Source organism: Eupeodes corollae, chromosome 1, assembly GCF_945859685.1.
Source record: "Eupeodes corollae chromosome 1, idEupCoro1.1, whole genome shotgun sequence".
In the NCBI taxonomy this organism is placed as follows: Eukaryota; Metazoa; Arthropoda; class Insecta; order Diptera; family Syrphidae; genus Eupeodes; species Eupeodes corollae.
This window is the reverse complement of record NC_079147.1, coordinates 230,713,547-230,727,709: the sequence shown is the minus strand read 5'-3', so window position 1 is coordinate 230,727,709 and position 14,163 is coordinate 230,713,547. Positions and strand designations below refer to the sequence as shown.

The 14,163-nt window shown below is 30.8% G+C and overlaps 1 protein-coding gene across 4 annotated transcripts in view; it reads left to right on the top strand.

The window, feature by feature from the left end:
* LOC129954114 (WAS/WASL-interacting protein family member 2) overlaps positions 1 to 14,163 on the top strand; it is a 59,872-nt gene extending 45,709 nt beyond the window's left edge. For 2 of the 4 annotated variants that reach the window (XM_056067803.1, XM_056067801.1), the window contains exons 8-9: positions 5,887 to 6,157; positions 12,983 to 14,163. In XM_056067803.1, coding sequence (XP_055923778.1) covers positions 5,887 to 6,157; positions 12,983 to 13,107 — 396 coding nt within the window. In that variant the 3' untranslated portion in view covers positions 13,108 to 14,163. Of the gene's footprint in view, positions 1 to 5,886; positions 6,243 to 12,982 lie in introns of those variants that run through there. The other 2 variants (XM_056067802.1, XM_056067804.1) reach the window with 2 other exon arrangements.

The window sequence follows — 14,163 nt, the reverse complement described above, 5'->3', positions numbered from 1 at the left end:
AATGCTGTTGTAATATATTTATATACAATTTTCCAGTCTACTTTTCCATTTAGAACTTCCAATGTTTCGGCCAATTCCATCATAGCTGCTCCAAAATATTTTATACGTAACTCTTTCAAAACAAAACATCTTGCAACGAAGTCGTGTACATCTTCTCGCTCATTAATATTGCAAAGGTCGCATAGGATCGGCAGATCTGGTCGATGCTGCATGGAATTTAAATTTAATAGTTCGCCTCTAACTTTAAATATAACATTTATCATACTTATGGGGAAACGGTTGAGGAGGTATGTTCGTTCTTGAAAATCTAAATTTACCCCTGGATGACAAAATCTTTTTAAGTACTTGTCTCATCTTTCCTCGTCCATTTCCATCACCTCAATAATGTAGTCAAAATGCAGCTTGAAGGTCCTTAAGAACAATGGAGGTTCAGTTGTTTACAAATGTAGCATATAAATTGAAGTGCAAAAGTGGATATGGAATAATTGAATCAGGAACAACAAAGATATAAATTAAGTTAATTAACTTGCGAAAGGAAATTTTATTTTGAATTTTTCCAAAAGTAAATAATTTTAAATTTCCCAATCCTTTATAACCAGAATATTGAGTCCATTGGTTAACTAAACCATTTGGAACAGCAGATTTTCTCATTAAACTAATCGGCGGACTATCAGAATCAAATAAAGAAACTGAAGTATTACATCTATGCTTAGAACCATTAATCAAAAAGGTAACAATTACATCATTTATTTCGGAAGTATGATTGTTAGCTTCTCTATTTGTATTTTCGATATTCTTTAACTGGAAATCATCTACTAGGGCCACTCGTTTAGTAAGTTTTTTTGGACAGTCCTTTAGAACCACAACGAGAACATAAACCTATTTCTCGTTTGGGATGAGGACATGAACTTGCAAAATGCCCAACATTTGAGCAATTGTAACACAGCATCTTGGAATTATCAAAGCTCGGTTTCAAAACTGATGCCTTTGTCTTAGTTGCTTTTGTTGTAGACGGGGTTTTAATTGATGCTTCATTTAATTCTCGTTGACTACGTAATTGGCTATAGCGATGTGATAGTTGTTTGAGATGTTGTATATTAGAAGCCGGATACAACACAGCAATGTTCACAGAATTATCATGAAATCCCTCTAATATAAATTGAATGACTTGCAATTCATCAATATTCGCACGTGCTGCCAACTCTTGCATTTTGAGAATATATCCAACAACAGAGAGTTTCGAAGAACGGAAAGTGGTTTTTCGTAATTTTTCAATCACTTCTGAAACAGTGTATGCATGACCAAAATTTGACAAAAAAATTGTTACGGAATTGAAGATAATTAGTAGAATTATCCACACGAAGAAACAATTCAGCAGCAGAATTCGTTTTCATCAAACCTCGGATTGACTTAAGGCGGTAAACATTTTTACTGATTACGCGAATCACAAGCTCGTTCGAAAATTTCCAGCCATTTACGGGCATCATAAGCTTCATCACTAGCAAATAGAGTGATATAATGTTGGATATCTTCGAATTTTGCGTTAGCCAAAACATTCGGAGTGGAAGCCAGTTCTTGTTGCAATTGTTTCAACCGACAGCGTTTTTCCAAAACTCTAAGCTGTGCATCAATATCAGCTTCTTATTCTCCTAAAGATACAAACTGGATTGAACGATCAAATACATTTTCTTCATTATTTCTGGAAATATCTGAATTTTCATTTTGCACGGAATTGTTATCCCTTTGATTTAACTTCCTAAATTGTTCATTGTACTGCTTTCGCAATTGCGTCAATGTAGCTGTTGTTGAAAAATCAACGTGTTGCTCCTTCATTATCAGAATTCTTTATAATATAGGTAAATATTAATCAACAATTTTCGGAACTATCCCACTTCTGAAGTTGTTATGGCCTTTTCAGATTTTTTTTATTTAATCTCTCAGTTTTCGAATGAATCTTAAAATTAAAATTATATATGACAAAATTAGCATACATATAAAAAAGTATTATTGAATTAAAGTAAATTTAAAACAGGTACTCTTACATACACTGCGGGTCATAAGGTTAGAAGAAGGATTTTTTGAGAAGTAAAATCGGTATTTCTCCCGTTACATAATGGATTAAAAAAATAACTATGGTTAATGAAAGACTATTTTGTTAACAACACAACATACATTTTGGGTATAGAAGAGATTAAGCTAACTGAACTTCTAACACAAATTGTTAATTAAGTCAAGAATATGCGAAAATAAATCGGGTCATTAGATTAGAAGCACATAAAATAAAATGCAGTTATTCATATTTTGTTTAAGTTTTTTGGCTTTTATTAAATATTTAATAATGTGTGCTGCCACCAGCCTTCAAAATAACTTCAAAAATTCTATCTTTTAGGGATTTATATAGAGATTCCAAGTAGTCCAGTGAAATCTCACTCCAGGCAATTTTGATACCATGAATAAGCGATTCCTTGTCATCGTATTGCTTCCCTCCCTCATACACCTTACGTGTAAGCCAGCCCCACACATTTTCTATTATGTTAAGGTCCGGGGAATCTGGTGGCCAAGGCAGCAAATCCATGAAATTGGTCCAAAAAGCTCGGTAATATAACCTTCCGCCAATCATTTGTAGTCATTGAGTTCTGCACATCCCAGCTCATGTGATCTTTCGCAAAACACAAGAGTTGCTTCTTCCTTGCGTCATTAAGTGGTGTTTTTTTTTAAGCTTCAGGCGCTTTATGTGTTTAGTATTGTGGATCGTGCGTTTGACCGTCGATAAGCTGGCCTTAACATTAGCTTTATCCCTAATTTTAGCTGCCGATAAAAATGAATTTGACGCTATTCTAAGTATATTTCGCGTTTCGCGAACTGTTAAGGCAGAGGAAGTGTTTCCTTTATAATTTTTTAGATACGACGATGGATTTTTTAAATAGTTGCTGACACAATGATCATTCCGTTTTATTTGTCGGGCTATAGCACTGCATGAAAGACCTTCAGAGTAAAAAACATCTATTCTTGCCATTTCCTCCACTGTCAAACATTTTTTCTTGTCCATTTTTATTACAACTCAATAAACAACAATTAATTTATGAAATGCACCGTTTATACCGAAAATAAAATGAATTCACTTAACAAGACAAAGTTTATATGATCACTGCTTCTAATCTTATGACCCGATTTATTTTCGCATATTTTCGACTCAATTGACAATTTGTCATAAAAGATCCGTTAGCTAATTCTCTAATATTCCCAAATTTTACATTTTGTTGTTAACAAAGTAGTCTTTTATTTACTATAGTTGTTTTTTTCTAATCCACCATGTAACGGGAGAAATATCGATTATACTTCTCAAAAATGCCTGCTTCTATCCTTATGACCCGCAGTGTATTTGATTTTATTGAATAAAAAAAAAACAAAAAAGATTATTATTTCAAGCTCTCAAAATACAAATCTTTTTAATTCGGTATATTTGCGTTTGTCATTAATATGGCAGTTCCGGATTGGCTAGATTTCTTGTGTTATTTTGAATTCACAAAGCTAGTCGAATTTCGACTACGTAGTCACTAGCTTTACAAATGCGCCCCATTGAAATTTCTAAGCGTTTTCTATGTCAGTTTTTAGTCTTATCTTGAAGCAGTTTGTATAAAACAATAAAGTTGCTTTTAAATGTTTAAGATTTATCCTTTTTTAATGCCATTAGGAATTTAAATAGCTAACAAGTTATTTTTTAAGCAATGAGATTAGTTGCTCTTCGTAAAAAAATGAAAAACGAAGACCTTACGTCTTAACAAGATGTTAAATATATGCAGTGTCCAAACGGCCATTTACGAAAATAATAGACTTCTTAAAGAATGTATGCCCAAAAATTCAAATATTTTATTTAACACTACATTGAGTAATTGGCCCTTTTAAAAAACCAACCCCTAGTTTTGTATGTTAATCGAAAAAATTAAGCTACGGCAACACTTTGTACTTTGTACTTTTTCTCATTGAATCTAACACAATTTCAATACTTTCTTCTACTGCGCTCTCAGTCTTCTCTTCAGAGACAAAATTCTATTGATTTTATCAGAAGAGTAAAAGAGTCTTTGGTTACTCCAGCTTTACTTTTGTTCCGTTTAAAGGGAAAATCGTACATCGTACTCGTATAACATTACCGGTGGTTGTCGCATCGCATCAGTGTTTATTCCACTTTTGTTACGTGATAACAGGCTTCTTATGGTGTGAAAATTTAATTTAACATTAATTTCGAGTCTCGTAGCCTTGAAAAAGTTGTGAATTAAAATAAAATTGAATACACAAAAAAAATGAGATCTAAAAAGGTAAACAACTCTAAATGTTTGGTTGCTAGTTCGTGGGTGGAAGAGTTGTTAGTTGGATTTATAAAGGTTAAAAGTATGTGAATGAGGGTATATAAAAAGAAACATTTAAATGTACATGTAAAATGCCTTTTACTTAAGGACAACCCTTATTGGTTCAAGGTCTTTCCAAAAGCAAGATCTAAAGCTTTTTTTCCTATTATTGTAAATATATGTGTATGTAAATACATACATAATATTGAAACTGGCTAAATGTAAAGTCAAAAAATGGCGCGATTTAATAAAAGGATTCTCGAGTCAGTAATGTCAAAGTAATACCAGCAACGTCAACCAGAAACACAATCATAAGAAAATTAAGGACTTAACTTTGAAAAAAAAATTCTAAATTTGAAAGAGCATTGATTCCAAATTATGGGTAATAAATGTAACATGTGCATTAAAGATTATAAGGTGAGCATGACAGCATGAACGATTTATTTTACTGAATGGCATAATTGCTTTTAAAATAAGGAATTTAAGTTTTGTCGTGACAGTTTGACCTTGATTTGTCAGTTTGCTTTAAGTTATTGGCAATGATGCTCCCTTAACAATAGTACAAGTAGACACCTTACATACACTACTCCCTTCTAATGAAGGGCATTAAATCATACCTTGCAGTCATCACAATATATCTACAATATGACTAAGACTTGAAAACTGTTTTATGTGAAAAAAAAACGACTTTTAATGTATACTTGCTTTCTATTTACATTAAATTCTATGAAGAAATAAAATCTTGGCCCTTCGTTGTCGTTTGTTGGTCCATATGTCTATTTGAATGCATATGCAGAAAATAAATTACTTTGGACTTAATTTTACAGATTTTCGAATATCTTAGGTTAACACAATATGATTCAATATTTCGCCCGGGAATAATTTCACCTTTAGCTTGTTCTCGACAAAAGTGTTGTAAATGTGCTTTATGTTCAGTTGTCTAACATCTTTTTATTTATTTAGATGTAGTCTGATGTAGAAGACAGAACAAAATTGCTTTTAAATAAAATGTTATTTAAACTTTAATTAATTCAAACACAATTAAAAAGTAAACAATGACAAATTTCAACGTTATACTTTTTAAGTTTCACTATTTACTTACTTACTTATCTTCAAGCAGTCATCAAGAATGTAACCGTCTGTTCCCTGTAGCGGAGGTTTGGTCTTCCTAGTCGTCTTAAACCTGAGTGCTGGAATTTAAAGCGTTGTTTTAAATTCGATAGGCTACTTTCACATCTTAGTACAGCTCTCAATACAGCTGCCTTTTTACTAACTTATCATAAATATCAACATCGCAAGAATACAAATTCCAGCGAGAACCGTGTTTTAAAGTTTCCTACATTTTTCTAATTAGTACTTTCCAATGAGCCATATTTGCATGCATCGTACTTGTGATGCATTACAAGCGAACAAAACAGCTTATTTATTCATATCTAGTATTATTTTTAGGTATTTATCAAAACGCGAAAGTATTTTTCCTCATATTTTCAAAACTAAACTCAAACATTTCATTAAAAAAGAATCTTATTTATCATCACAGGCAGGTGCACCACCTGTGCCCCCACAAAGGCACTCATCAATGCGCCCTCCTTCAATCACATCAGCAACAACAGCTAATACTGTCAACACCTCAAATAACAACAACAACTATGGTCATAACAACAGTGGATCAGCAGTTAGTCGTTTGGTTACGGACCTAGAATCGAAATTTGGCAAACGATTTCACAATGTAACCGAGTTCCCAACACCTCCACCATTTTTAAATATCCAAAAAATGTATCCTAGTCGTAATGCAGTTAAAGCAACTAATGGTATGTAGAAAAAAAAATGAAAACGAACTAAAATATTTAAGAAAATATCGAAACTAAAGAAGTAACACAGTTCATTTTAGTAGTATTTTATTTTTTTTTTTTAAACTATAAACTAGTTTATGGTCATCGTTATTCGTTATTCACTTGTTATTTAATAATAATATATTTTAATATTAATTATTATTTTTGTTTTTAAAATAGAACTACATACATAGCTAAATAAAAGATTTATTTTTTAACTTTTTAATAATTTGCAAGAACTAATATGTATAAATTTGTATTATTATATTTTATAAATAATTTTTAATTTTTAAGAATTGTTTGCCTGTTAAACAACAAAAAAAAAGATGAAATTTTTTTATAAATTACATACATAAATGAATTTATAATTACATTATATAAGTTTTAATGAATAATATGCATTTTCTATTCGCTCATTTTCTTATTTTATTCATTTACTTGTTAACATTTAACAAAGCATGCTTTATATTAAATAATTATAAAAAAAAATTAAAACAAAAACAAAGAAATAAATATGATTAAATGAATTTTTAAAAATAGCATTAATTAATAATTAAAAAGAAAAGCTATATTCACATGGAAAGAAAGAATTATAAAATAAAAATAAACAAATTACATTCGCATTAATGTTTTATTATTATTATTTCCATTTTTGTTTGTATAAAATGATCTTTTTCATTTTCGAAGTTTTGTTGCGTAAGTCTTTGCTCTTTTTTAATATACATAGAACGGCATGAAATATTATTTTGCTTTTCATTTATGTCTTCTTTAAGTTTTTGGTTTATACCTCTGGGAAGTTTTATGATGGCACATATCTTTTCTAATAGAATGTCAGAACGTAATCTTTTAATAAATAAAAACCATTGTCTTAAAAAGAAAGATACAGCCAGTTGAAGAAATTATTGGTAGTGTTACATTTACTTTTGTAAAATTAGATTCTTTTAATCGAGTTCATTTAATTTGGTCTTAATCCTCTTACACTTTTGGAAACATTGGGGCATATTCATAGTCATATTTTAAACCCGAGACTATTTGCACTGGAGTCGAAATTTCCCATCTCTGTTTTGGCAGCTCTGTTTAGTTAGAAACAAGTTAAAAGTATATTCTACTACAATTCTAGTACAATTTCACTTGAACAAAATAAAAAGCGTTAGCCGGAGGGCCAAAATCTGTTAATTGTGAAATTGTATGTAAGTTCTGCTATTACTTTGAAACACACAGATATCGGCAAACCTTTCTTTGAATTTGGATCTTAAATTATTAGAAGGTCAATCATAAACTTGACAGTTTTTTATTTTTTTCTCGAATCGATACCTTAAACATCCTCCTCATCTATTTCAAAAGGGACAATTCGGGTTAAGTAGGGCTTTCGTTTTCTGTTGGGTGGTAGCATTCCAACATCCAGCAAAATATTAAACTATTAATGTATTCTTAAGTCTTTTGACATTTTAATTTACGTTTTTAAATAATAGGTCTCACAAAGTAATTTCTCAAACAGTGTGTTTATTTTTGAAGTTTTACAAATTCAAAAACAGCTTAAACATGCATAGGTTCCGGCGTGTTTATTTTTAGACTGCAGGCTATCGTTTTAAAATGGGTTTAAATTGTCTATGAATAACATTAACTAAAGATTAGTTAATGTTAAATTAGTTAACATCAGAACTTATCAAAGAACTATGAATATGGCCCATTAAATTAAATTTTGATTTGCTGGCCTGGAAAGTTGGATTTCATAAAAATTGTATATTCGTTAAATTGTATAATGTACTAATTTTTGGACTTGTTGAATTATCGATTCAAAATAGCTTTGCAACCCTAAAGTCCATCATTTAAAATTGTTTGATTATTTTCAACTCATATTCTTCAAGAACTTCGACAAATTTTTCAATGTTTTCAGCAAGTTTGGAAACATTTTTTTTATAATCCATAAACACATCTTTTTTTATACTTCAAGGATTCAGTTGTTTTGTTGATTTATTAGGGGTTAAGTAAAGGGGCAAACAAGAGTCGAGTGCTCTTTAGTTTAAGGTTCACAAAAATAATATGGACGCATGATTCATGCCCTGTGATGAGCTACCACCATTGAATTTCGTAATACGTACGATCGTGTGGATTCTAACATACGCATTACGCACAAAAACTGGATTTTGGGCCACCTTCATGAGCTTCGTCGGTTAGTGAGGAGCGTTCAAGGTTTAATTCGCAATACTATTGGTGCTATTCTACACCAAAATGGAATGACAATTCACGTCGGAAGTCTAAGAAATCGTTTAACAAAAATGAGCTGTGCAGTTCTATTTTTGTATGAAGACAACATTTTAAAATTTCTATAATGAAAACAAATTCCACTCAATCTGAGACTTGTAATCGTCAAAAATGTCTAATTTTACATCCTTTATTTTAACAGGGCTGAAAATTATGGAAACTACAACCTCCGTGCCAAGCTTGGGGATATGTATCTAATTAGTTTTCTTTATTCGATTTTATTTTCGTGTTTGGTTCAATATCAGGCATTAAATCGTTTTGTGACATTTATGTACATATATCTAACATTATTTTAATTATATTAATTGAAGCGTTGGGAGAAGTGGTAATTGTAAAGTTTCGAGATACAAACTTTTTTCCGATTAAGAACTAAAACTATTTAATGGCATTAAAAAATAAAGCACAAAACAGACTTTCTTAAGATATAACCTTTAATTCATTTAAATAATTCAGAAGTATTTTTTAACATATGTATGTATGTTGTATTCCAAAAAGTTAACTTAATTTTTTTTTACAAACAAAACATAAATACATTTTTTTAAAACCGATTCTCGATGTTTATCGGAATAGTATTTTTAGTATTATTATTTGTATACACTCTTTAACAGTATAGACTAGTTCAAGCTTCCGTAATTCTTTTTCTATTCTTCCAAAATCCCGATTGCTATCCAGTTTTGTCCGCCCAACTGCGAAATACTGGAGTAAAATATGAAAATTTTCATTTCGTCCAAGGAAAGAATCTTTCTATGTTATTAAGTGCCTTTGTTTTCGTAAATTGACTATGCTTAAAAAAATGTGCAGAGTGCACTCATTAGCTCCTTGTTTCCTACATTTCAACATCCACAGAAATGACAGGTATTTCCAAATTATAAAACTAATGCTGAGTTTTTGCCAGAGGCACAGGTGCCACGTGTATGACTTCTAGATAGGCGGACGGACAGATTACATTGGGTATTAAAAAATTCCTATAAAAAGACTCCGGTAAAAAACCCGACATCTTTGGGTTCTACGGTGCAATGCTCAATGTATAGAACAGAAAAAGGGGAAAGAAATTAAAGAACTAGGTCTAGGTACATAAGTAAATAGACAGTTAATTCCCAAAAGTAACTCCAAGGTGGTAAATAAACATTGACATGTGCCATTCTTCTTACTTAAGTCTTATAAGTTGCAAGAAGGATGCACATAAGTATGCATTTAATTCCTTCAAACAACATACTTGATTGCGTTATTTGAAGCCTTCTCCACTAATTTAAAAGAAAAAGTTGTTTCGTGTAAACCTTTTATACCAACAAAAAAAGGACCAAATCGGAAACTAAAAAATACTGAAAAGACAGAAATTTAAACTTGCATTAAGCATAAGATAGTTTTACAAAGGGGTTTCAAAACGGATAAAATATATGTATATGTAATGTATTTTTGAAAAGTAACTACATACAGTGATGGAAAAATTAAAAGAAACGATTAAAAAAACTATCCAAACTTCTTAACGATCATTAACGTTGATTTGAGATCGAATAAGAGTTTCCTGATCTTCTGTTTAGAAAAACAAAGACACATTTTAGGGGCGTATTATCACTAGCGAGTCGAAAATTGTCTAAAATCGATTGGTGGTATTACGAATGGCGAACTCTGTAGTTCTGTAAGTCCTTGAAAACAAAACTGCCAACATTAAAAACTGAAAGTGAAAAGTCATTCGTTGTCATAAATATGACAAAGTCGGATTGAAGAATATTGTTCTTAGTGAAAAAAGTAAATAAAAATAAATATGATTAGCAGCGTTGAATTGTTTTTCGAGGATGAAAATAAAGAAGGAACAAATAAAAAACAAAAAATCATGATCTGCAGATTGAGGAGAAGTTTAAGAGATGCTTCCAATCCACTGGAAGTACCAGATCATTTTTATTAAAATTAACAATTACTTTGAAACAAATTTAACTAGATTTCTTTCATAGATTTGTGTTATACTTTAGGCTAAGCAAACACGCATTTAAATATGTTTTAAGTCAGATAAATTCAGGATTTCTAACGACTCAAAATTCTGCAATCCAACCAATTTTAAAACTTGCGTAGGCACTACGATTTCTCGGATGTGGAAGTTATCAAAATAGTGTAGGAAATGACTTTGACAGTAGTCTTAAGCGAAGTTTTTAATTTGCTTGAAGCAATAATCTGCCCAGTTTGGATCAATGCACATATTTCCACTTATGAAAAGCAAGAAGCGAGAAACTATTTTTTTTTTTCAAAGAGCAGGCTTACCAGGGATAGTTGGATGTGTAGACGGAACTCACATTCGTATCATAGCTCCTGCTCAGTTACAACACTAATATTTAAATAGAAAAGGTTTTCACAGCTTAAATGCGATGGTGGTAAAGTACTTCAAAGAGATTTTTGAATGGAATCAGACGCAACAAGAAGTTTGTCTTGAGTCTCCGTTTGTTTTTGGAGGAGTTTGACTCGTTCATCAACAAACTTTCCCCTACTTCTACGACTTTCGTTGATTTTTGTTGACTGGGCTGATGTCATTGCCATGGGAGCATCTTCAACTTCAATGTCTGCATTGTTTGTTTGTTCCAAACAAATAACCCATTGGATTTACAGCCTGCTGTAAACTTAGCAAATTGTCAAATGCCTGTTCCAAAGGGGACAAAGACAACTGCCGAAAAGGTCCTCCACATGTTGCGACTACATCCTTTTTATTTGTCGCGATTTTCATTTTCAGTGTTTTCTTAAATTGTTTTGTAATATTCTTTGTTACGTACCTTATGTCACTCTTTACCCTCTCGTATAGGAGGTCCCAATGCGTTTAGCTCAAGGGCCAACGAAACGGGCTTGGTGTTTTTTGGATGATCCAAACTTCCGGACACCCTTGGCAATGTCGGGGTTTGCTTCCATTAGCTCCACCAACTTTGTGAACTGGGCGTTGTTGGTTCTTTTAATGCTATACCAATAAAAGTTTTAATTAAAATTTATTTAATAATTATTTGATTTACCTTTGTCGATTTTCACTCATTTTTTGTATGTCGCAACAAAAAATCTAGACAACTATTTCGAATTAAAAAAAAACTGTGATTTTTTCAAAGTCACCAAGAATTACGGTTCGACCGATTATAATCGATAAAGGCGAGCATTCGCCAATTGTAATTGAACGACATTTCAATTCGCCAAATTTTTGAAGTTTAAGGCGAGCGTCAACTTGGCGAATCGCAAACAGTAATGCCAAAAAGTCACATTCGCTTATTTTTTTAGGTGACTCGAGAGTGATAATACGGCCCTTATTTAGATAAGATGGAAGAAATCATGTTAGTTGATCAAGGAAATCAATTAAACGCAGATGATAGTTCAAGATTTTGGTGAAAGCACTATAAGTTTTTGATAGTTTCTTTCACCATCTGAAGCTAGGAAGATTTTTTGAATGAAATAAAAAACATGTACTGTGGACTAAATTGGACTCTAAGCATCGTAGTGATGCCTTTTGCCAAAGATGATGCCTTGAAAGAAACTGCAAGACCAAAGTCAGACATCTTAAGTTTAAAAATAAAACAAATTCATGGTATACCATACTTTTCAAGACCTGTGTCAAGGTGGTTAGTTTTATATTGAAAGCTGCAATTATGCTATTTTAAATAAATGTGCAACGACTATGTATTTAAGGAATATCAACATTTTTAAACTATAAATAATGTTCTATTACAATAATAAAGTATCAGCATCATATCTATTATTTTTGTTAAGTGGGAAATACTTGGGGGGGGGGGGATTCTCTCACAAAAAGAAAAACAACAAAAAAGTAAGCGAACGGGAAAACTGCAATATCATGCTGGCCCACTGTTTTTTTTTTTTTTTTGAAAAAAACTTTATTAAACTGAAACTTAAAAATTCCAATCTTGTTGCTGTTCTTTGGCAAAAGAATTTTTAATTTTATAAGTGACAGCAAAACCGAGCAATTTATTTAATTTATTTGAATTTCTATCAAATTTGACACTTTTCACAAATCAGTCCAAAGAAATTTCTTGGGCTAAAATTCGTAGGTTGGGGAAATATTTTACTCTCCCATGAGTACGTAAAATTGGACTGTTTTAGGAGGGTACGCGAACGGCCTATTATTCCCTTAAAGTATGGAGAGTTGTAAGAATAGGGGCAGTCAGTATTATTGTGCCTATGATTTTCACCTGGCGATGGAACATGTACTAACTAAGAAAGGGTGTTTAAATGTTACCATCAGAATTAATTGATATTGGAAATAATCTTTCTAGGCTTATTATTTCGATAATAATTTCGGGTTGACACAGTTTCATTCAGCCAAATCTTTCAAACTGTTTAAATAAATTTACAGAATTCACAAAGTCGTTACAATTTTTTAAATATTTGCTCATTATTTTTAGTTTTTTTTGCATTTTGTTAGTAGTATGTTTTTATTGTCTGCAAGTTGCATTTATTTTTACCTCAAAAATATTCCGTTTTATATTTAAAAAAATCGAAAATGGCACTTTACAAAAAAACAATCCTGTTCCTAATTAAATTTATATAATGTACGTTTAGCACCACCAGTACCATCAGCACCATCAGAACCACCACCATCACGGAAACAAAGAGCACCAGCGCCACCTATCCAAGCGAAAATAAACGCTTACGCCCAACAACAAATGGAGAATCAACAATGGTAATCATAAACAATTGAAGTAATACAAATTTTGGAGCAGATGTTATGAGGCCATACATAAATAGCAATAAAACCACAATATTAAGCACAATTAAGTTTGTTATAATCCTTCAACATAAATATTGTAATTGTTTAAAAAAACTTATAATTTTCTGAGGGCGTTTTGTAACCAAATCTGATAAAAATACTATATTGCACTACAAGTAATACAAAAATGTCTTATACAAGTAAATCGTAACTCAATATACATAAATCTTAAAGCAATAATCCAAGTATACTATACTCGCGGTATTGTATTTACAAACCTACATTATATACCGCTAAATGTATTGTAAATTGGTGAAAATAGAAATTGAGTTATTTCATATATAGAAAGCAAAAGCACTTCAAAATGAAGTTCCTATAAAACTGTATATAACAATGTTTGTACTAACAAATTAATAATTTAAACAATATAATCTATTATACAGTCAAAGATCAGAAATACCATGAAATCCAAAACAATAATGACTTTTTATGTTAAAAATATATCATTGATCAAGTTTTGTTTTCTTAAATTTTATTTGTTGATATAACACATTTTTTAGGTAATATAAAGTTACAACGTACATACATATATAGTTTTAAGCAATTTATTAAAATCTAATATTTAAACATTATATAGATTTCATAGCACCAATAACAGTCAATTAATACGTTGGATTCGTCGCCCTTAGTGTATTAGGTAATATTTTGAATTTAAATTATTTAACCGCTGTTAACAAGAGTCGCATAATCAAAAGAATAATTTTATCTTATAAAAATAGTTAAACAATCCATAGTGTTCTTTGAAAAATTTACAAACCATAAAATACAATTGTATAATTTAATTATATTATTTTAAATGTGTAATATTTGTAAATATAAATTTTATAAAAAAAAAACAATAAGTTCCATTCTCGTATAAATTAAGATAAGATTTAGTACATATATCCATAATATTAAAAATGCATTTAAATATGAAAATGATCGCATGAATTTAAACTCGAGACATTAGCAATATCTTCTTTTTTTATTCGGA